This window comes from Brassica napus, unplaced genomic scaffold (genome assembly GCF_020379485.1).
Source record: "Brassica napus cultivar Da-Ae unplaced genomic scaffold, Da-Ae ScsIHWf_1435;HRSCAF=2024, whole genome shotgun sequence".
In the NCBI taxonomy this organism is placed as follows: Eukaryota; Viridiplantae; Streptophyta; class Magnoliopsida; order Brassicales; family Brassicaceae; genus Brassica; species Brassica napus.
In genome coordinates, this window is record NW_026014848.1 from 1 (window position 1) to 24253 (window position 24253).

Here is a 24253-nt window from a genome sequence, read left to right on the forward strand (position 1 = left end):
CTCCATCTTGCAGCTTTTCTTCGTTCACCACTTGCCAGAAATCATCCCCAATGATGGCATTCACGAGTTGTTTCATCACATAATCTTCTACCCCTCTTGTCAAGGCTTCCTGCCTCTTAACAGCTTCTCTTTTCCGAACAACCTGCATCTCCAGCTTCATCATATGAGTGCTCAAAGTTTCTAACTTTGTGTTCAGGTTAGTGTAGACAGAATCAATCTTCCCATTGAAGTCCACTGTCATGGGCTGTTGTGCCTCAAGAACCGTATCAAGCATCTCTTCAATCTTTCTCTCTTGAGTAGACGGCAGTGGCTTCTGGTAGTAGGGATTTCCATAACTCATGTTGTTGCTGTAAGGTTTCTGGTACTGCGAACTCTGGTTGAAATTACCTCTGTTTCCATAGGAATTTCTGTTTCCACCCTCGTTTCCAGAACCTTGGAATCCAGTTTCACAATGAAGTTCACTTCTTCTTCTTCCTCTACTCTACCCTCTGTGTCTACAGCTTCTGCATCTTCAACCAAGCAGACCTGCTTCCTAAGAAGCTTGTGAACACTATCCATGTAAAACCTCGTCTTAAAAAAAAAATCATAATTTCGGTTTTATGAAATATCTCGGGGAAGACGAAGGCTCGGGAAATTTTTATCCTCAAGGTTAAGGTTAGTCTGGAGTCTATTAAAAATATTTAGCTCATCAGAATGGGATCGGAAAAATATTTGGGATTGATCGCGGGACGAAAATTCACCAGAAGGGCCGAAATCGCGTAAATCGACCGAGAAGCTTGAGGTAGCTTGATCTAAGGGATCAGGACGTGGTGTCAACCATTTAACCTGCTGAGTGTCAACATAAGAAGGAGGTGTAGACGTGCATGAAGCAGTTCCATGCAGCTTGACACACAGAAGCACGAGGTGATGTAATACCTGCGATCTGCACATGCGAACCGACATGCAGAGGCCCGTGTGTCGCGATGCATGAACACCAGACATGATGAAGGGAAAGTGGACGTGGAGGTGTCTTCTGGAATGGCTAGAGAGCATACAACAGGGCATGTGGACGCCCATGTGTCGCCACGCATGCGACTGGAAGCATGCAGGATGACACACATGCGATCGGGTGGCTCATTCTTATTGGCCGGCAACTTTTTACTCATTCAGACACACCAAGGACACTCTAAAACGTGGCTTAGAGAGAGAGAGAGAGAGAAGACAGAGAAAGAAGTGAGGTGCTTTAGAAGTATAGACATTTTTTGAAAACCGATAAACTATCGGGAAGTTCCGAAAGACTGTCCAGAAGAGAAAGAAGGTTATTTCCGAGTTCTGAGCAGTCCAGACCAGTTAATTCAAGAAACTGAGGTTGGGATTTGGGATTTAACATCACGGTACCAAGACGAAGTTTTGGAGGGGATAAAAGGGGTTTGGTCAACATCCGGAATCAAAGGTCGAGCCACATCCCTTAATCATTGTGAATCACGGTTAATTGTTTGTTAACGAATTTTTAATGTAGGTTCCTGACATCGGAGACGGCTTCCGAGCTAGGATAGCCAGACCAGTCTAGGTGTCAGTTTGTGGATCCAAGGCTTGAGACGATATCTGGGCTAAGTGGATAGCAAGACTAGTCTAAGCACCTGAATTATTGTGATTGTGTGATTATTATATGTTGTTATAGTGTGTACCTCGTGTTGGTACTGTTGTGTGAGAACTTCGTGGTGGTTCTAGTAGTAGTTTGCAGGTCATTGCTTCCTCAAATGGTACCACTAAGCCGGTCGTGGTCCGGAAAGTGGTGGGCTCGGTTTAACTTTGCTTGATCACCAAGGCTGAGTGTCACACGTGGATGTGACAGCCCCCGGCGAGTCCGATAGAGGACCGGGGCACGGCGATTCCGATTGAGGACCGTGACCGGGCGATTCCACAGCGCCTACGCCTGTGTGGTGTAATAGTGAAGGGATTGCCGGTGTCCCTTATGTGGAGGAAGAATGATTTTGTTGGGCCCTAGGAGTATATATATATATATATATATGGTTGATTGATATGACAATCATAAAGAGTGTTTTGATTTATTATGGTTTAATGGTTTATTGCTTATTTGGTCATGCTTTATGATCTTGAATATTGATTGTTGAACTACCCGTCATGCTTGTGTTTGTGTTTGGAGTGGGGTTTAGAATGACGGGTTGTTGTATATGCTAGATAGGGAACCCTGGCTCACTGAGTGAAACTAGTTCACTCACTCCTCACATCCTTTTGCAGGTTACCAGTAGGAAGGACCATAGCGCTCGCGGAACTGTAGGAGCTGGTGTAGATTGGACATCTTTTACTAAAGACTCGTTTTCAAGATATATAAATGTATGTTTTAGTTTCGACTGCGTCCATGGACCATATGTATAATATTTTGGGCTTGTGAACTTCTTGTTTTATGGAATAAAGTATGTTTTGTATTCGTGACGTGTTGAATCTGATATTAGGTTAGTCCAACCTAACACAACTCTATGATTTGGTACGGGTTGCAAAGCCTTAGGCCGAAGATTAGAAAAAACTAGTTTTGAATGGATATTATGGGTTACAGAATTATGTTTGTGACTTGGAAAGTTTATTCTCAACCCGTCGTAACACTTTCAAACTTGGCAGAGGAAGGTCGTTCGGGCATGTTCTTGTTTGATTGTTGCCCGGCTGACTGACAGATGTCTAAAATAGTTCGGGGGTGTTACAGAGGTGGTATCAGAGCATGGTTTAGATCATGCGGTCAATCATGTACTTTCCGTGTTTTATCTAGTCAAATGTGTCGTAAAAGATGTGTTAGGAAACCAGCAGAGTTCCGTTTTAATTAGTATTCTTAATAGGAAATTCCCTGTTCGTGGATTGCAGATGGCAAGAATGGGAAGGAGTGAAGGAGGGCATGATTGGATGCTGGGAACAAAAAGAGTTTCAAGAAGAAGAGGACTGGGATATGAATCAGAGGGAAGGGTGCAAACACTGGCACACACCAACCAAGCATCCAGTGAAGAAAATGTAGGAAGAAACAACAATCTTTTTGGACATGATCAAGAGATACCACCAGAAGAAAACGTCAGTTTGCTAACCTAGTACAAGGAGACAAGACAGTTAGAGGATATGAATCTGAGTTCATGCGACTGCGACGACACGTGCTGTGAAGACAAGATGATGAAGAAACCATGATATCTAACTTTATGTTTGGTATGAAACCAGAGTTGGAAAATAGATTGGCAGTCGGGAACTACGAGAGTCTCACCGAGCTAGTGGAAAAGGCTGTGAATGTGGAGATCGGATTGGAAGCTGAAAAGGCGGCAAGTAAGAAATCCAAGCAGCATCAAGAATGGAAGTATGGTGGAAACCAAAGATCTTTTAAGGGTAAAGATAAGGGAAAGGAATCGGGAGGGCCAAGTCGACGATCTCTGTTCACAAAAAAATGCTTTAACTGTGGCAAGACAGGCCATAAGTCCAGTGAATGCTACGGGAGGAAACCTGGATCCTTTCAGTCAAACTCATACAATCCTACATGCTACACGTGTGGAAAGAAAGGACACATCTCTACCCAGTGCAGTGTCAATCGTCCTATCCCAGCTACGCCAATCACTGTCCATCCTCCTGCAGCTGCACCTGCAATCGCACGAGCGCCAAAAAGGCAAGCTATAGGAGGTAGAGTGTACGCTTTAGAACTAGAGGATACTAAACCTCCAGGCCCATCTAAGGGTCCCATCACAGGTATCTGGGTTCTTTAACCTTACTAGATTTATTTTGTATTGTGTTATTTCTTGTGATGGATTGGTTACCTTCTATTGGATAATTTTTATGTTGTTGATATATATTGATGTTGTGGCAGGAACTTTACATGTTGCGGGGCGTCCCACACATGTATTGTTCGACTCAGGGGCAACACATAGCTTTGTGGCCCCTGAGGTAGCTACCGAGTTTGTGGGTTCATTTGTGATTGACAGGGTGGATGTGGCTGTGATGACTCCCGGAGACCAAACCCTCTAAGCAAAAGAATGCCTCAGAAGAGTTTTGTTAGTCATTTGCGAGAAGATGTTCTTGGCAGATTTGTTGGTGGTGCCCTTAAAAGGATATGAAGTTATCTTGGGCATGGATTGGTTATCAGGCTACCGGGCACAATTAGATTGTGGGAAAGGTCGTATTTTATTCAAGGAGAACGGACAACGACAAATAGTGTTTTACGGGATCAGTCTAAGCAAGTCTGTGTCTTTAGTAGCTGCCTTGAGAGTGGAAGATTTGCTTAAGGATGGAGAAGCGTATCTGGTAAGAATAACTGCTAGTGAAGGGCCCACTAGCAATGGAGTTGAAATTACGGATATTGCGGTAGTACAAGAGTTCGAGGATGTGTTTGCAACGTTGAAAGAGTTACCTCCACCTCGGAGTAACCTTTTCACAATTAACTTGGAACCTGAAGCGAATCCGATAACAAAGGCTCCCTACCGCATGGCACCTGTGGAGTTAGCAGAGTTGAAGAAAAACTTGAAGATTTAATGGAGAAAGGTTTCATAAGACCTAGCTCTTCACCATGGGGAGCTCCGGTCTTATTTGTCAAGAAGAACGATTGTAGCATGTGGCTTTGCATTGATTATCGAGGAATCAACAATATCACCATCAAAGATAAGTATCCCCTTCCAAGGATAGACGAGTTGTTGGATCAGCTAAGGGGAGTAAGTTGTTTTTCAAAGATCGACTTGGCGCCGGGCTATCATCAGATTCCTATTTCAGAAGGTGATGTCATAAAGACTGCATTTAGAACTCGTTATGGACAATATGAGTTCGTAGTAATGCCTTTTGGCCTTACTAATGCACCGGCGGCCTTCATGAAATTGATGAATGAAGTCTTTCACGATTATCTCGACAAGTTCCTGATAATCTTCATCGATGACATTTTAATATATTCCAAGACAGAGGTAGAGCACAAAGCACACTTGAAGCTAGTGTTGGAACGGTTAAGAAACCAGAAGCTGTATGCCAAGTTCAGCAAGTGTTCTTTCTGGAAAAAAGAGATCGGGTTCTTAGGGCACCGAGTGTCTGGAGAAGGAGTTTTTGTAGATTCGGAAAAGGTGAAAGTCATCGAGGAATGGCAAAGGCCATCAACGTTAACCGAGGTAAGGAGTTTCCTCGGGTTAGCCGGGTATTATCGAAAGTTCGTCAAGGACTTTTCTTCGATCGCTAAGCCCCTGACGAAGTTGACCGGAAAAGGAGTTCCATTCATCTGGGGAAAAGAAACGGATGAAGCATTTCAGAGACTGAAGAAAGCTTTGACCACAACACCGATATTGGCATTACCTGAACACGGTAAACCTTACACTCTGTACGTAGATGCTTCTAGGGTTGGGTTGGGTTGTGTGTTAATGCAAGAAGGCAAAGTCATTGCTTATGCATCAAGGCAACTCATGAAGCATGAAGAGAACTACCCAACACACGACTTAGAAATTGCGGCAGTGGTGTTTGTGTTAAGAATTTGGAGATCCTACTTATATGGAGAAGTCGTGGAAGTATTCTCAGATCATAAGATCTCAAGTATTTGTTTACACAGCCTGATCTGAACCTCCGACAAAGGCGATGGATGGAGTTTGTGGCGGATTACGACCTGAAGATTCAATATCATCCAGGCCAAGCTAATGTGGTCGCAGATGCACTAAGTCGTAGAAAGTTAGCGTCCGATGTTGGAAAGGAAGTGGAAGCATTATCAAGTGAACTCAAGTTGATGACTTTATGGGCAATTGAACGGGAGCCAAGTGAGCCTTTAGGCATACGTACCGTAAACCAGGCAGGTTTACTCGCACGGATCAGACAGGAGCAACAACGTGATGAGAAGTTAAAAGGAATTATCACAGAAGTTAAAAATTAAGAAGCTCCAAACGCAAGTGGCTATCATGTGGCAGCAGATGGTACATTATTACTTAATGGGAGGATATCAGTACCACAGGGAGAAGGGCTACGAGATGAGATTTTGAAGTCGGCGCATCACTCGTTACTCAGTATCCATCCCGGGAGTACAAAAATGTACCGAGATATCCGAAGGTATTATCATTGGCCAGGAATGAAGAAATCAGTGGCGCGATGGGTGGCTCAATGTCAAACTTGTCAACAAGTCAAAGTCAAGCATCCGATTCCAGGAGGATTGTTACAAAGCTTACCAGTACCTCAGTGGAAATGGGATTCAATATCCATGGATTTCATCACTGGGTTACCGCCGGCTCGAGGAAGATCAAATAATGCAATATGGGTGATTGTCGACAGACTGACAAAGGTGGTGCACTTGTTACCTATGAAGGAAACCGATAAGGTAGAAGTATTTGCAGAGATGTATGTGGACCAAATTATGAGGTTGCATGGGGTGCTAACAGATATAGTCTCCTATCGAGATCCTAGATTCACCTCAAATTTTTGGAAGCAGTTACAAGAAGCTGCGGGAACTAAGTTGTTCATAAGCACCGCGTATCATCCCGAGACGAACGACAAAACCAAACAGAGCCATTCGCACCATAGAGGATATGATGCGGATGTGTATATTGGATTGGACGGGAAGCTGGGAAAAACATTTACCATTAGTCGAGTTCTCCTACAACAACAACTTCATTCTAGCATAGGTATGGCACCATATGAGGCGCTTTATGGGAGGCCATGCAAAACACCTTTATGCTGGACCGAAGTTGGAGAAAGAAGAGAGTTTGCACCCAAAATTGTAGAAAAGACAATGAAAAAGTTGGAGATCATTCAAACCAATATGAAGAAAGCGCAGGATACACAAAAGAAGTATGCCGATCAATCAAGGAGAGAAGTGATGTTCAATATTGGTGGTTGGGTTTATCTGAAAGTGTCAGCTCAAAAAGAAAAGGACCGATTCGGGAAGGTCGGGAAACTAGCGGTAAGATTCATTGGGCCTTACCAGATTATACAACGAATCAGAGAGGTAGCTTATCGTCTCAACCTACCTGAAGAGATGCAAATATATCTGATATTTCACGTATCAATGCTGCATTGAGACAGAGCAAATCAAAAACCAGCAAACAAACCTCACTTATCCAGAGGGACCAATCCGAATAGGTGAATGTCGGATACGAAGATTGAAGAATCGAGAAATTCCTCAAGTCTAAATTTTCTGGGGCAAGCGGAACCGTGTAGTTGTGACCTGGGAGGATGAATCAAGATTCAAAGTGTTGCATCCAGAGTTCTTCCACGAAGATGTCGTGATGGAAGAAGGGGGATCACCGGATCCTTAGAGAATTCGGGGACGGATTCAAATAAGGGGAGGAGAATATAATACCCCGTCTTAAAAAAAAAACCATAATTTCGGTTTTATGGAATTTCTCGGGAAGCCGAAGGCTCGGGAAATTTTTATCCTCAAGGTTAAGGTTAGTCTGGAGTCTATTAAAAATATTTAGCTTATCAGAACGGGAGCGGAAAAATATTTGGGATTGATCGCGCGACGAAAATTCACCAGAAGGGCCGAAATCGTGCAAATCAACCGAGAAGCTCGAGGTGGCTTGATCTAAGGGATCAGGACGTGGTGTCAACCATTTAACCTGATTTGTGTCAACACAGGAAGGAGGTGTAGACGTGCATGAAGCAGTTCCATGCAGCTTGACACATAGAAGCACGAGGTGTCGCAATACCTGCAATCTGCGCATGCAAACCGACATGCAGAGGTCTGTGTGTCGCGATGCATGAACACTAGACATGCTTAAGGGCAAGTGGAAGTGGAGGTGTCTTCTGTAATGGCTAGAGAGCATACAACATGGCATGTGGACGCCCATGTGTCGCCATGCATGCGACCGGAAGCATGCAGGACGACACACAGGCGATCGGGTGGCTCATTCTTATTGGTCGGAACTTTCTATATATACCTAGCTACCCTTGTTCATTTTTACTCATTCCGACATACCAAGAACACTCTAAAACGTGGATTAGAGAGAGAAAGAGAGAGAGAGAGAAAGAAGTGAGATGCTTTAGAAATATAGACATTTTTCGAAAACTGATAAACTGCTGGGAAGTTCCGAAAGACTGTCCAGAAGAGAAAGAAGGTTATTTCCGAGTTCTGATCAGTCCAGACCATTTCATTAAAGACATTGAGGTTAGGTTTTGGGATTTAACATCACGGTACCCAGACGAAGATTTGGGGGGGATAAAAGGGGCTTGGTCAACATCCGGAATCAATGAGTCGAGCCACATCGCTTAATCATTGTGACTCACGGTTAATTGTTTGTTAACAAATTTTTAATGTAGGTTCCAGACATCGGAGACGGCTTCCGATCTAGGATAGCCGGACCGGTCTAGGTGTAAGTTTGTGGATCCGAGGCTTGAGACCATGTCTGGGCTAAGTGGATAGCAAGACTAGTCTAAGCACCCGCATTATTGTGATTGTGTGATTATGATATGTTGTTATAGTGTGTACCACGTGTTGATACTGTTGTGTGAGAATGTCGTGGTGGTTCTAGTAGTAGTTTGCAGGTCATTGCTTCCTCAAATGCTACCACTAAGCCGGTCGTGGTCCGGAAAGTGGTGGGCTCGGTTTAACTTGGCTTGATCACCAAGGCTGAGTGTCACACGTGGATATGACAGCCCCGGCGAGTCCAATAGGGGACCGGGGCACAGCGATTCCGATTGAGGACCGTGACTGGGCGATTCCCGAGCGTCTATGCCTGTGTGGTGTAATAGTGAAGGGATTGTCGGTGTCCCTTATGTGGAGGAAGAATGATTCTGTTGGGCCCTAGGAGTATATATATATATATATGGTTGATACACTAAAATTGGATCTTTGTCTACTGTCAAGTTAACAGTGTAGTTTTAATATGTTTAGATTCAATTCCAGAGGACCAGTTTACACTTTATCTCTATGGGATCAGAATTAAGCTAAAACGAAGTGGGGATTTAAAAGATGTAAATAACGTAAAGAACAAATAACTAGATTAGGTTGTTTTCGAATTGGTTTAAAGCGCTAGTCTAGGGTTTCTTCTCCAGATAAGGAGCTCGTAAGCCAAGCTATTACTCAAGTTCAATTAATCAGCAAGCCTAAACTCGGATCACTCATGTAGAATGGATCCATTCTCGTGGTATCGATTTCTTTACAAGTCGGTCTTGATACCTAAACTCTCGTTTGGGTCAAGACGCGCGAGCAAGCCTTAGAGATCAAGTCCGATAGGTTCACAATGCACTCTAATATCTACTCTCGCTGACTAGGGATGCAAAGCTCATTCAAATCATGTCAAGTTATCAATCAACGGCTAGCTAAATTGATTAACCCTAGTTCATGCACTAAGTGATCAGTTTGATGCAAGCAATAAGAACAGATATGAATGTAGACAATCTTTAGATAACTTATTTAAACTTAGCTCACGATTCCAAACCCTAAGAACCCCTAAACTAACTGGGTGACTACTCAGACATTACACAAGAACAGAGAACCATGATTTCTGAATAATACTGCGTAATAATAAATCATGGTAACAAGAGGGTTCAGGATGATCTTCTCTATGAGATAGATGGAGCCGTCTCCCTTACAATGGCAAATCGCCAAATTCAAAGCTCTCTAGTCTTTCTTGCGTAAAAACTAAGGTAGGTCTAAAGTAATAAATAGGAAACTATATATATACGAACCACAGGCGGCTAAAGGAAAGAAATAGGAAATCTAGGGCAAATCCCGAAATAATTGGAAACTTCCTTTTTATTCTTTGTCGCTGGAACATGCACTCAGGCTGCTCCGCATGGCTGTTCCATGTAAAAGACCCCAAATCATACTTTTCTCTCTTCTTTTCCTCTAGATGGTCCATTTCCCATCCAATGCAATTCCAGACCTGTTATGACTCGAGAAGGACTAAACAGACTCGATAAAACCTTGAAAACTATTAGTAAATCATACATATAATGGGCCAAAAACACAATATATCAACTCCCCCAGACTTAGATCCTTGTTTGTCCTCAAACAAAATCAAGTACCAAGAACTGAGAGAAGGGTTTGAAAGCGTGGGAACTCTCCTATTCTAAACAACCATACTTTAACCACGAATCTCTGAACCATACAAGTAGTAAAACTAGGACAACACACCCTTACCAAAACCCCACTGACTGCTGTTCAAAATCGGCCCCATACTCTGTATCTCATACCTGCCAAAGTTAAAACCTTCCAGACAAAACTCCTTAAGTTCAATTAAGAGTAGCGTGAGCTTCTCATCATAGGCATTAGGTAGGGTAACGGTCTAGGTATGAAACATGCCTTTTTGTGTTTAAATGGAGCTAATCAGTGTTTAAGGGCTACCAAATTTTGTAGAGGATGCAGGATATCGCGCAAAATTGCAAGAGAGGATAGATCCATTGATGTCCACAGCCTCAACTCGTTTTTGCATGTTCTTCTTCAGGAACAGTTGCTCTGCTCTGCATGGTTCTCTCTTCTTTCTTTTTAGACTCCTTCTATTTTACCAGTGCCGTCTGTCCTTCCTTTAGAACCTTATCCTCCTTCATCACCATATCTTGAAGTATAATAAGCAAATACAAATTTTTTTTTTCTGGGTGATGGTGTCGAAGCAGGAGGTAACAATGGTGATAAAGACATGCCACTGGAGTTCTTGACTTTACATTCATTCTTATCTCTCTTATCCTCTTAGCTAAGTCATCGGCAGCGGAGCGGCTGTTCCATGTGCTTCTGCCTGTTCTTCAACTGAAACTTCTGTTGCATCAACGAGTGAGAGACTGTGTCGATCCTTTCCTCTCCGGCCCTTTTGTACATATCTGCACATAAGATACTAAATAGCAAATGCATGAGGGCGAAACAAAGGCTTCAGGGTCTTAAGGTGGGTACTATCTAAAGATGAGCTAGCCTCTCAGGATCAGCAAGATAGGTAAAAAGAATAAGAAATCCTGAGTGTTTGATTACGTTAAACCCTAATCTAACGCCCATAAAAAGAAGAATTTCTGTCAAGATTAAGTTCAAGTTAGATGGAGTTAAGTCTTTTCAGAGTAACCTCGACATGCTGAAAGCTTCAGGAGAGCAAGATGATGTAATATCAGGCTGTTCTAGATCCACATGTGTGTCTGTCGCTTCTACTAAGGTCACTGAATAAGATGAATTAAAGCACGAGGGTGGTTAATACACATCATAGAATAAGGTCCTGATTCCCACAAAGTTTGGACTGACTCGATCTTAACAAACTGGCTCGATAAAGACATCAAAGCGGACTGACTCTAAACATAAAAACCAAAGGTAAACGATTAGTAGCAGATAATCGCCTCCCCCAGACTTACTTCTCATCGTCTCTGGTGAGAAAATAAATGAAAGGAAGGCTTAAAAGAAACAAGTGCAGGAAACAGAAACAGAAAAAGGAATAGCCCAAACGGATATAACAATGGATATTGAACTAGGAGACTGCCTAGTCAGTATCATCGCTCTCGGACTGGCCCGCAGAACGCCTGTTCCTTCTGCGTGGAGTGGCCCATGGAGTATCTTCGTCACTTCCTGCTGTTCCTGCTGGCTCCTTCCCTGGACGATGTCTGCGCTGTCTAGGCTGGTCTTGACGAGGTTCAGCTGTGCTCGGAGTTCCGATGCATCCTCCCGTGATCGCCTATAGTATCCTCTTCATGAGGCTGTTGTTCTTGCGTTGAGACTCTACCATCCAGTGACGGTAAGCTGCGTCATCGGCGTCGTCATCAAGTGGGCCTAGATCATATTCACTGTCGCCTCCATCAGTGCGGACAAACTCAACATCATCCATGACATCATCGCGGTAAGATGCCCCTGGGTCAGGGCAGAGATACTTAGCATCAGGGATGAAGCAGATGTTGGTCACTTCATTCAGCGAAGTGATGATCGGTAGAGGTTGCAGTAGAGGTTTCACCCATCCCGACTAAGGAAGCTATAGGTGTTCTCGTCGCGGAGCATCTGGCAGTTGATCAGGTAAGGGATGTCAATGAACGCCGCTGTCTCGTTACATGGTAGACACTAAGATCGATCTCCAAGTGGCGGAAGAGAGGAGTAAGTAAACTCCCAGAACGGTCTTTCTTCAAAGAACCCTTAACCACTCTAGCTTTCTTGTCCACAAACATCTGAACAAGCACACAACCGGGACTGGTTGTCATTGGTGCGGTTGGAACTCCTACGTCGGAGGATTTGAGTTCGTCCTCAACACCCGCACACAGCATCTGTAACTCTCCACGTGTGACATTGGAAGTCTGGTCCTTCGTGAAGAGCAGATTGCTCAGGACCTTAGCAGTAATGCGCAGAACAGGGTTACGGATGTGAGACTGACTGGCTGATCGGGATTTGAAATCCCCTGAAGCAATGAATTTCCAGAATGCCTGTTCTGGAATAAACTTCCTAGGAAAAGAAGTTTGAGTGTACTCCTCGGACATCTCGTAGACCTCAGTCAGTGCTTCCAAGCTGATGGAGTGCTTGACACCGCTTGCAAAGAACGTGAAGTAAGCCTCCTCAAAGATTGGGAAACGGGCCTTTTGAAGGTTAGCTCTGCGGTGGCGAGGACTTGCCTTACCAGATAACGATACAGTGCATGAGTTCGGTGACAGAGATCAGCTATTCCCAACACGTGGAGAACTGCATGTAAGTCCTCATGCAAGCCTAAATCGCTCAAGGCTCCGGCGTCGACGAAACGCGTCGGGAAGAAGTTGGTGTTGAGCAGAGTGTTGTAGCGGCGTGAGGCTTCTTTATCCCACCTTGTCTCCGATTTCTTAGGGATGTTTGGGTCTGTGATGGGGATCGAAGGTCCCTCTTTTGTTGGCCATGGGTAAGTTTATGGGACAGTGTAATCTTCCGGTTCACCCCTAGCGTATGGTGGCTTGATTTTAGATGCTGCCTTGGTGCGTTTGGGAGCCATATGTAGAACATAACCAAAGGAAAGAGTTAGTACCATTCGATTGGGTTTTGTAGATAATGTTGGGAGCTTTTTCTCTCTTTTTAGTTGCTCTATCCAAGCTAATCAACAACCCAATGTAGAGATAACAAGCAATTGACAATGGCGAACCAAATACAATCACTCTTGGAATACATGATACTTTCATTCTACTTGCCAATCAAAAATCGATTCAATTAGATACCAAAATCCATATCTTATCAATCGATGCATGTGCAAATTAAAACAGTGGCTCAAAGGTTATCACTTTCCATCTAATCTAACAAATCTCATCTATTCTTCTATTAACCATCCTAGCAGCAAAAGGAGAGGTCGATTTTTAATGTAATAAACCCTAAAATCGATCTATTCAAGCGCAAAGAAGAGAAGACAAAAAGATTTGTAGGCCGAGAATCACAGTGTGATTTCGCCTCTTACCGTTCGATTGGGGATGGTGGAATCCTGCAGATTAGCCAAATAGTTCGAAATCCAAGCGAATAGAAACCGTAAAACTCAAAAAAAGTAGAAGAAGTTGAAAGAGTTTAAGGTTTTGAAAAGGAAGGGGTGTGGGGCGATGGAGGAGGCAAGTTTTGTGGAAATGGGAAAGAGATAGGGAAGGTTCCTCTTTTTATAGGCCCACTTCGTGCCCCACTTCCCACTTTCTAGGGTTTCTCTCCATTTTACAAAATTAAATTAGATCATAAAACAAAATCAGTTTTTTTTTTAATTTTATTTTTATTTTTTTGGGTCCTGAGACTTACCTTCGCGGAGCAACACAAATTCTTCCCCTTTCGTGTTCAGCAACACAACAGCTCTATGGGGGCAGACTTCTTTAATGGTGAATGGTCCGGACCACCTAGATCGCAACTTTCCAGGGAACAATCGTAGCCTTGAGTTGAACAGGAGCACTTGATCCTTGGGTTGAAAGTTCCGGCTGATGATCCTCTTGTCGTGGTAAGCTTTAGTTCGCTCTTTGTAGATCTTAGAGCTTTCATAGGCTAGATGCCTAATTTCCTCCAGCTCGTGAATCTGCATGGATCGTCTCTCTGCTGCTGGTTTGATGTCGAAGTTGAGTAGTTTCACAGCCCAGGCTGCCTTATATTCCAATTCGACCGGCAAGTGACAAGCTTTACCGTATACCAGATTGTAAGGAGTAGTCCCAATAGGTGTTTTGTAGGCTGTTCTGTAGGCCCAGAGAGCGTTGTCTAGCTTGAGCGACCAATCCTTACGGCTTGTGCTGACTGTTTTCTGCAAGATGGTCTTGATCTCTCTGTTGGAAACTTCGACTTGCCCACTAGTTTGAGGGTGATATGGCGTGGCTACCTTGTGTTGCACGCCGTTCTTCTTCAGTAGACCAGCGAAGATCTTGTTGATGAAGTGACTACCCCCATCACTAATGACCACGCGGGGTACTCCAAATCTTGGGAATATTATGGTTTTAAACATCTTAATTACCACTTTTGCGTCATTTGTGGGACTGGCTATTGCTTCCACCCACTTAGAAACGTAGTCAACAGCTACTAAGATGTACTCGTTCTTGAGTCATGAAATCTCCATTGCTCGCTGCATTCAGAGCATTGCGGAACTCCCATTCCACTCCATCGTAGAAGATTCCTAGAACATGGTCATCGTCGAACCCGTGATGAGGACACTCTCTGAGGGTATCATTGAATCGTTCCCAATCTTCGTTAAAAGGTTCATCGGCGAGCTGCTTGAAGGAGGAGATCTTGTTCCTCAAAGCAGCTGTTTTGGCTTTCGTGTAGAAATGTCCCAAGAAAGCTGATCTAACCTGCTCCCACGAAGTTGGGAACCTGTAGGTAACTGCTTGAGCCATCGTGAAGCTTTGTCCGCTAGAGAGAATGGAAACAGCATGCATTTGATGTAGTCGGGTGGGACGCCGTTTGCACGAGTGAAGCTACATATCTCCTCGAAAGCTTCAATGTGTTCCATTGGTATCTCAGCTGGCAGTCCATGGAACATCTTTCTCTGGACATGATTGATCATGCCGGTTTTTATCTCAAAGTCTGCTCTTTGGCATGGTGGTGGAGCGATAGCAGAGCGTGTAGCAGGGATGTTACGCGGTAAGTTCCTCTCACCGATTGGGACAGGTTGTTCTTGCTGCGCAGCCAGTTGCTGTGCGGTGAGTGTTTGCTGTAACTCTTGCATCTGTTGCATCTGCTGTTGCATCTGTTGCATAGACGCGGCCATTTGATCCGGAGTGCCGAAATCGCCCATTGCTGCAGTGATTGATCTTTGTTGATGGTTTGTTCTTTCTAAGCTTGCGAGTTCCTGGTTTGTAAGCTAAACTAAATCCCCCTGTGTATTGCTCTGAGTATGTCTACCGGTCATGCACTTGGGTCTTTAACTGCAAAAGGAGTTTAAACAAATTAGAAGTTTTAGGCTAAATTTTTAACCGAAAAATAGAGGTAAAAAGCTGGTCCCCGTCGCAATGGCGCCAAAACTTGATACACTAAAATTGGATCTTTGTCTACTGTCAAGTTAACAGTGTAGTTGTAATATGTTTAGATTCAATTCCATAGGACCAGTTTACACTTTATCTCTATGGGATCAGAATTAAGCTAAAACGAAGTGGGGATTTAAAAGATGTAAATAACGTAAAGAACAAGTAACTAGATTAGGTTGTTTTCGAATTGGTTTAAAGCGCCAGTCTAGGGTTTCTTCTTCAAGTAAGGAGCTCGTAAGCCAAGCTATTATTCAAGTTCAATTAATCAGCAAGCCTAAACTCGGATCACTCATGTAGAATCGATCCACTCTTGTGGTATCGATTTCTTTGCAAGTCGGTCTTGATACCTAAACTCTCGTTTGGACCAAGACGCGCGAGCAAGCCTTAGAGATCAAGTCCGATAGGTTCACAATGCACTCTAATATCTACTCTCGCTGACTAGGGATGCAAAGATCATTCAAATCATTTCAAGTTATCAATCAACGGCTAGCTAAATTGATTAACCCTAGTTCATGCACTAAGTGATCAGTTTGATGCAAGCAATAAGAACATATATGAATGTAGACAATCTTTAGATAACTTATTTAAACTTAGCTAACGATTCCAAACCCTAAGAACCCCTAAACTAATTGGGTGACTACTCAGACATTACACAAGAACAGAGAACCATGATTTCTGAATAATACTGCATAATAATAAATCAAGGTAACAAGAGGGTTCAGGATGATCTTCTCTATGAGATAGATGGAGCTGTCTCCCTTACAATAGCAAATCGCCAAATTCAAAGCTCTTTAAGTCTTTCTTGCGTAAAAACTAAGGTAGGTCTAAAGTAATAAATAGGAAACTATATATATAGGAACCACAGGCGGCTAAAGGAAAGAAATAGGAAATCTAGGGCAAATCCCGAAATAATTGGAAACTTCCTTTTTATTCTCCGTCGCTGGAACATGCACTCAGGCTGCTCCGCATGGCTGTTCCACGTAAAAGACCCCAAATCATACTTTTCTCTCTTCTTTTCCTCTAGTTGTCCATTTCCCATCCAATGCAATTCCAGACCTGTTATGACTCGAGAAGGACTAAACAGACTCGATAAAACATTGAAAACTATTAGTAAATCATACATATAATGTGCCAAAAACACAATATATCAATGGTTGATTGATATGACACTCATAAAGAGTGTTTTGATTTATTATGGTTTAATGGTTTATTGCTTATTCGGTCATGCTTTATGATCTTGAATATTTATTGTTAAACTACCCGTCTTGCCTGTGTTTGGGGTGGGGTTTAGAATGACGGGTTGTTGTATATGCTAGATAGGGAACCCTGGCTCACTGAGTGAAACTAGTTCACTCACTCCTCACATCCTTTTGCAGGTGACCAGTAGAAAGGACCATAGCGCTCGCGGAACTGTAGGAGCTGGTGTAGATTGGACATCTTTTGCTAAAGACTCGTTTTCAAGATATATAAATGTATGTTTTACTTTCGACTGCGTCCATGGACCATATGTATAATATTTTGGGCTTGTCAACTTCATGTTTTATGGACTAAAGTGTGTTTTATATTCGTGACGTGTTGAATGGATATTCTGGGTTACAGAATTATGTTTGTGACTTGGAAAGTCTATTCTCAACCCGTCGTAATACTTTCGGACTTGGCAGAGGAAGGTCGTTCTGGGATGTTCTTGTTTGATTGTTGCCCGTCTGACTGACAGATGTCTAAAACAGTTCGGGGGTGTTACAATCCAGCTTTTCCTTCACCTCATCCATCTTATCATTCCCAGGGATGGTGGCATACTTTTTCCTCTCAAAATCAGTGTTCTTGGTGTTGTTTCTAGATGCTAGGTTTTCAATGACCTTTACTGCCTCCTATGGATTCCATGTGTTGAAGTTTCCATTGCTGGAAGCATCAAGAGCCATCTGGTACTGCACCGCGATGCCTCTGTAAAAAGTAATGAGCAGTTGTACTTCATTGAATCCATGGTGTGGATAGTCTCTCTGATAAGACTTGAATCTGATCCAAGAGCCTCTAAAGCCAATGCGAAGCTTTTCCAGCAAGGGAGAACTTGAAGAGCTTGCATAGGAGATAATCCTCAGGGACTCCCTTAACTTTAATAGCAGATATCAGATCCTCGAACTTCTCCAGATGGTCCACAGGATGCTCGTGAAATAATCCATGGTAGGGTATCTGTCCCACGAGTGTGTAGTACTGCGCCTTCAACTCGAACTCCCTCTGACCAGTGGGAGGATAAATGGCTGATCTGTTGGTGTAGAACTGATATGGACGGTTGTAGTCAGCCAACGTCTTGGGTCGCGCAGCCTCATCTACAGGTAGGGTAGTTCCTGTAGCAATAGCGTCAGACACAGGGATTGCTGCCCCCTGAGCATTTATCCTCTGACCTGCTGCATTACGCAGATGACCTTCCTGGTCATGCAGGTCTCCTCTTTCATCTCGAACATGTATCAAAGTCGTAACCATGTCTCGCAGATCAGTATCGGTCGGTGTCCGGACTGGAGTATCGATAGAAGTCGGATGGACGATGTCGGTCGATTGAAGATGAGTGTCTTCGGTCGATGGTGGGGAGCGAGTATCGTTCGACGGGACTAGTGTCTGGGTCGACGGTGGTTGAACGAAATCTCGCGACGAACATGTGTTGGTTTCGATCGATGAGGATCACGCTTCTTTGCGGATTGAACGCTCCAAACTTGCAGGATCTGGTAAGAATTGTAGTTGGGTTTCCTTGTTGCTTCTAGTACTGCTGGGCCTTGGTGATCAAGCCATGTTAAACCGAGTCCACCACTTTCCGGACCACAACCGGCTTAGTGGTACCATTTGAGGAAGCAATGACCTGCAAACTACTACTAGAACCACCACGAGGTTCTCACACAACAGTACCAACACGAGGTACACACTATAACAACATATAATAATCACACAATCACAATAATCCGGATGCTTAGACTAGTCTTGCTATCCACTTAGCCCAGACATCGTCTCAAGCCTCGGATCCACAAACTCACACCTAGACCGGTCTGGCTATCCTAGCTAGGAAGCCGTCTCCGATGTCAGGAACCTGCATTAAAAATTCGTTAACAAAAAATTAACTGTGACTCACAATGATTAAGCGATGTGGCTCGACTCTTTGATTCTGGATGTTGACCAAACCCCTTTTATCCCCTCCAAATCTTCGTCTTGGTACCGTGATATTAAATCCCAAAACCCAACCATAATGTATTGAATGAACTGGTCTGGACTGATCAGAACTCGGAAATAACCTTCTTTCTCTTCTGGATAGTCTTTCGGAACTTCCGGACAGTTTATCGGTTTTCGAAAAATGTCTATACTTCTAAAGCACCTCACTTCTTTCTCTCTCTCTCTCTCTAAGCCACGTTTTAGAATGTCCTTGGTGTGTCTGAATGAGTAAAAATGAACCAGGGTAGCTAGGTATATATAGAAGTTGCCGGCCAATAAGAATGAGCCACTCGATCGCATGTGTGTCATCCTGCATGCTTTCGGTCGCATGCGTGGCGACACATGGGCATCCACATGCCATGTTGTATGCTCTCTAGCCATGACAGAAGACACCTCCACGTACACTTGCCCTTCAGCATGTCTGGTGTTCATGCATTGCGACACACGGGCCTCTGCATGCCGGTTCGCATGCGCAGATCGCAGGTATTGCGACATGTAGTGCTTCTGTGTGTCAAGCTGCATGGAACTGCTTCATGCACGTCTACACCTCCTTCTTGTGTTGACACTCAGCAGGTTAAATGGTTGACACCACGTCCTGATCCCTTAAATCAAGCCACCTCGAGCTTCTTGATCGATTTGCCCGATTTCGGCCCTTCTGGTGAATTTTCGTCCCGCGATCAATCCCGAATATTTTTCCGCTCCCGTTCTGATGAGCTAACTATTTTTAATAGAATCCTGACTAACCTTAACCTTTAGGATAAAAATTTCCCGACCCTTTGGCTTCCCCGAGAAATTCCGTAAAACCAAAATTATGGTTTTTTTTTTAAGACGGGGTATTACATTCTCCTCCCCTTATTTGAATTCATCCCCGAATTCTCTAAGGATCCGGTGATCCCCCTTCTTCCATCACTACATCTTCGTGGAAGAACTCTGGATGCAACAATTTGAATCTTGATTCATCCTCCCAGGTCACAACTACACGGTTCCGCTTACCCCAGAAAACTTGGACTTCAGGAATTTCTCGATTCTTCAATCTTCGTATCCGACATTCACCTATTCGGATTGGTCCCTCTGGATAAGTGAGGTTTGTTTGCAGGTTTTCGAATTGCTCTGTCTCAATAGCGCTGGGATCATGAACATGTTTCCGCAGCATTGATACGTGAAATACCGGATGTATTTGCATCTCTTCAGGTTGGTTGAGATGGTAAGCTACCTCTCCGATTCGTTGTATAATCTGGTAAGGCCCAATGAATCTTACCGCTAGTTTCCCGACCTTCCCGAATCGGTTCTTTCCTTTTTGAGCTGACACTTTCAGATAAACCCAATCACCAATATTGAACACCACTTCTCGCCTTGATTGATCGGCATACTTCTTTTGTCTATCCTGCGCTTTCTTCATATTGGTTTGAATGATCTCCAACTTTTTCATTCTCTCTTCTACAATTTTGGGTCCAAACTCTCTTCTTTCTCCAACTTTGGTCCAGCATAAAGGTGTTTTGCATTGCCTCCCATAAAGCTCCTCATATGGTGCCATACCTATGCTAGAATGACAGCTGTTGTTGTAGGAGAACTCGATTAATGGTAAATGTTTTTCCCAGCTTCCCGCCCAATCCAATATACACATCCGCATCATATCATCTATGGCGTGAATGGTTCTTTTGGTTTGGTCGTCCGTCTCGGGATGATACGCGGTGCTTATGAACAACTTAGTTCCCTCAGCTTCTTGTAATGCCTTCCAAAAATTTGAGGTGAATCTAGGATCTCGATCGGAGACTATATCTGTTGGCACCCCATGCAACCTCACAACTTGGTCCACATACATCTCTGCCAATACTTCTACCTTATCGGTTTCCTTCATAGGTAAAAAGTGCGCCACCTTTGTCAGTCTGTCGGCAATCACCCATATTGCATTATTTGATCTTCTTCGAGCCGGCGGTAACCCAGTGATGAAATCCATGGATATGGAATCCCATTTCCACTGAGGTACTGGTAAGCTTTGTAACAATCCTCCTGGAATCTGATGCTCGACTTTGACTTGTTGACAAGTCTGACATTGAGCCACCCATCGCGCTACTGATTTCTTCATTCCTGGCCAATGATAAAACCTTCGGATATCTCGGTACATTTTCGTACTCCCGGGATGGATACTGAGTAACTAGTGATGCGCCGACTTCAAAATCTCATCTCGTATCCCTTCTCGCTGTGGTACTGATATCCTCCTATTAAGTAATAATGTATCATCTGCTGCCACATGATAGCCTCTTGCGTTTGGAGCTTCTTGATTTTTAACTTCTGTGATGATTCCTTTTAACTTCTCATCACGTTGTTGCTCCTGTCTGATCCGTGCGAATAAACCTGCCTGGTTTACGGTACGTATGCCTAAAGGCTCACTTGGGTCCCCTTCAATTGCCCATAAAGTCATCAACTTGAGTTCACTTGATAATGCTTCCACTTCCTTTCCAACATCGGACGCTAACTTTCTACAACTTAGTGCATTTGCGACCACATTAGCTTTGCTTGGATGATATTGAATCTTCAAGTCGTAATCCACCACAAACTCCATCCATCGCCTTTGTTGGAGGTTCAGATCAGGTTGTGTAAACAAATACTTGAGACTCTTATGATATGTGAATACTTCCACGACTTCTCCATATAAGTAGGATCTCCAAATCCTTAACGCAAACACCACTGCCGCCATTTCTAAGTCGTGTGTTGGGTAGTTATCTTCTTGCTTCCTGAGTTGCCTTGATGCATAAGCAATGACTTTGCCTTCTTGCATCAACACACAACCCAACCCAACCCTAGAAGCATCTGCGTACAGAGTGTAAGGTTTACCTTGTTCAGGTAATGCCAATATCGGTGTTGTGGTCAAAGCTTTCTTCAGTCTCTGAAATGCTTCATCCATTTCTTTTCCCTAGATGAATGGAACTCCTTTTCCGGTCAACTTCGTCAGGGGCTTAGTGATCGAAGAAAATTCCTTGACGAACTTTCGATAATACCCGGCTAACCCGAGGAAACTCTTTACCTCGGTTACCGTTGATGGCCTTTGCCATTCCTCGATGAATTTCACCTTTTCTGAATCTACAGAAACTCCTTCTCCAGACACTCGGTGCCCTAAGAACCCGATCTCTTTTTTCCAGAAAGAACACTTGCTGAACTTGGCATACAGCTTCTGGTTTCTTAACCGTTCCAACACTAGCTTCAAGTGTGCTTTGTGCTCTACCTCTATCTTAGAATATATTCATCGATGAAGATTATCACAAACTTGTTGAGATAATCGTGAAAGACTTCATTCATCAATCTCATGAAGGCCGCCGGTGCATTAGTAAAACCAAAAGGCATTACTACGAACTCGTATTGTCCATAACGAGTTCTAAATGCAGTCTTCATGACATCACCTTCTGAAATTGGAATCTGATGATAGCCCAACGCCAAGTCGATCTTTGAAAACCAACTTCCTCCCCTTAGCTTATCCAACAACTCGTCTATCCTTGGAAGGGGATACTTATCTTTGATGGTGATATTGTTGATTCTTCGATAATCAATGCAAAGCCGCATGCTACCATCCTTCTTCTTGACAAATAAGACCGGAGCTCCCCATGGTGAAGAGCTAGGTCTTATGAAACCTTTCTCCATTATATCTTCAAGTTGTTTCTTCAACTTTGCAAACTCCGCAGGTGCCATGTGGTAGGGCGCCTTTGTTATCGGCTTCGCTTCAGGTTCCAAGTTAATTGTGAAAGGGTTACTCTGAGGTGGAGGTAACTCTTTCAACGTTTCAAACACATCCTTGAACTCTTGTACTACCGCAATATCCGTAATTTCAACTCCGTTGCTAGTGGGCCCTTCACTAGCAGTTATTGTTACCAGATACGCTTCTCCATCCTTAAGCAAATCTTCCACTCTCAAGGCAGCTACTAAAGACACAAACTTGCTTGGACTGATCCCGTAAAACCCTATTTGTCGTTGCCCGTTCTCCTTGAACAAAATACGACCTTTTCCACAATCTAATTGTGCCCGGTAGCCTGATAACCAATCCATGCCCAAGATAACTTCATATCCTTTTAAGGGCACCACCAACAAATCTGCCAAGAACATCTTCTCGCAAATGACTAACGGAACTCTTCTGAGGCATTCTTTTGCTTGGAGGGTTTGGTCTCCGGGAGTCATCACAGCCACATCCACCCTGTCAATCACAAATGAACCCACAAACTCGGCAGCTACCTCAGGGGCCACAAAGCTATGTGTTTCCCCTGAGTCGAACAATACATGTGTGGGATGCCCCGCAACATGTAAAGTTCCTGCCACAACACCAATATATATCAACAACATAAAAATTATCCAATAGAAGGTAACCAATCCATCACAAGCAATAACACAACACAAAATCAATCTAGTAAGGTTAAAGAACCCGAATACCTGTGATGGGACCCTTAGATGGGGCTGGAGGCTTAGTATCCTCTAGTTCTAAAGCGTAAACTCCACCTCCTATTGCTTGCCTTTTTGGCGCTGGTGCGATTGCAGGTGGAGTTGTAGGATGATGGACAGTGATTGGCGTAGCTGGTATAGACGATTGACACTGCACTGGGTAGAGATGTGTCCTTTCTTTCCACACGTGTAGCATGTAGGATAGTATGAGTTTGACTGAAAGGATCCAGGTTTCTTCTCGTAGCATTCACTGGACTTATGGCCTGTCTTGCCACAGTCAAAGCATTTTCCTGTGAACAAAGATCGTCGACTTGGCCCTTCTGATTCCTTTTCCTTATCTTTACCCTTAAAAGATCTTTGGTTTCCACCATACTTCCCTGCTTGATGCTGCTTGGATTTCTTACTTGCCGCCTTTTCAGCTTCCGATCCGATCTCCACATTCACAGTCTTTTCCACTAGCTCGGTGAGACTCTCGTAGTTCCCGACTGCCAGTCTATTTTCCAAATCTGGTTTCAGACCAAACATAAAGTTAGATATCATGGTTTCTTCATCATCTGGTCCTCGCAGCACGTGTCGTCGCAGTCGCATGAACTCAGATTCATATCCTCTAACTGTCTTGTCTCCTTGTACTAGGTTAGCAAACTGACGTTGAAGCCTTCGCTTGGACTCCGAGGTGAAATACTTGCATTCAAATTCTTTTTTGAATGCCGCCCAAGTGGTGACCAGATGTCCTACTTGGTGATCCCTACTCTCCCACCATTCTGCCGCGTCTTTGTCTAAATAATACACTGCCATCTTCTTTTTAGAGTCCTCGAAACACGTCATGGTCTCAAAGTTTTTCTCCATGTTTTGAAGCCACTGGTCGGCTTCAAATGCATCTGTTCCTCCTTCAAAATATTCTTTATGGCAGTTATCAATGGTAACATCGGTGTACTAACTGAAGGTTGTGGTGGCACGAGTGGCTGAGGTTGCACTTGAGGTTGTTGTAGTGACCTCGCTCTCACGTCATGAAGAATCTTCAAAGTGTGCTCCATTCCTTGTCCTTGTTGTGGTTGATCATGAACTTCTGGTTCAATCAGGTTGTTCTGCCTTATTGGTCTTGGACCTTGGACACTTGACTCGCTATCATCTATTTCTGGTCTTCTCCTTACAGTACGGTTTGGTGGAAAGTTTTCTTCTGGTGGTATCTCTTGATCATGTCCAAACAGATTGTTGTTTCTTCCTATATTTTCTTCACTGGATCCTTGGTTGGTGTGTGCCAGTGTTTGCACCCTTCCCTCTGATTCATATCCCAGTCCTCTTCTTCTTGAAACACTTTCTGTACCCA

The 24253-nt window shown here is 43.7% G+C and overlaps 2 protein-coding genes and 1 non-coding gene across 3 annotated transcripts; 2 read left to right on the forward strand and 1 right to left on the reverse strand.

The window, feature by feature from the left end:
• The first annotated feature begins 3164 nt into the window (after positions 1-3164).
• LOC125597350 lies at positions 3165-3990 on the forward strand. Its single transcript, XM_048772103.1, has 2 exons — positions 3165-3714; positions 3833-3990. Exons 1-2 carry the CDS (start codon positions 3165-3167, stop codon positions 3988-3990), a joined length of 708 nt encoding a protein of 235 aa, XP_048628060.1.
• Positions 3991-14479: 10489 nt separating this feature from the next.
• Positions 14480-14586, forward strand: LOC125597353. Its single transcript, XR_007331666.1, has one exon. It is a non-coding gene; the product is annotated as a small nucleolar RNA R71 (small nucleolar RNA).
• A 6829-nt stretch (positions 14587-21415) lies between these two features.
• LOC106429982 lies at positions 21416-23751 on the reverse strand. The gene is made up of 4 exons (XM_048772099.1): positions 23178-23751; positions 22918-23058; positions 21847-22799; positions 21416-21730 (listed from the first exon to the last, which is right to left on the reverse strand). The coding sequence occupies exons 1-4, from the start codon at positions 23749-23751 to the stop codon at positions 21416-21418; spliced, it is 1983 nt and encodes a 660-aa protein (XP_048628056.1).
• Positions 23752-24253: the final 502 nt, after the last annotated feature.

Coding starts and splice junctions, on each gene's coding strand:
- LOC125597350 (XM_048772103.1), top strand. CDS start 3,165: ATGATATCTAACTTTATGTTTGGTATGAAACCAGAGTTGGAAAATAGA. Junction 3,715..3,832: donor ATCTAAGGGTCCCATCACAG/GTATCTGGGTTC, acceptor ATGTTGTGGCAG/GAACTTTACATGTTGCGGGG.
- LOC106429982 (XM_048772099.1), bottom strand. CDS start 23,751: ATGACGTGTTTCGAGGACTCTAAAAAGAAGATGGCAGTGTATTATTTA. Junction 23,059..23,177: donor CAAGACAGGCCATAAGTCCA/GTGAATGCTACG, acceptor CGTCTATACCAG/CTACGCCAATCACTGTCCAT. Junction 21,731..21,846: donor ATGGACAATACGAGTTCGTA/GTAATGCCTTTT, acceptor ATATATTCTAAG/ATAGAGGTAGAGCACAAAGC.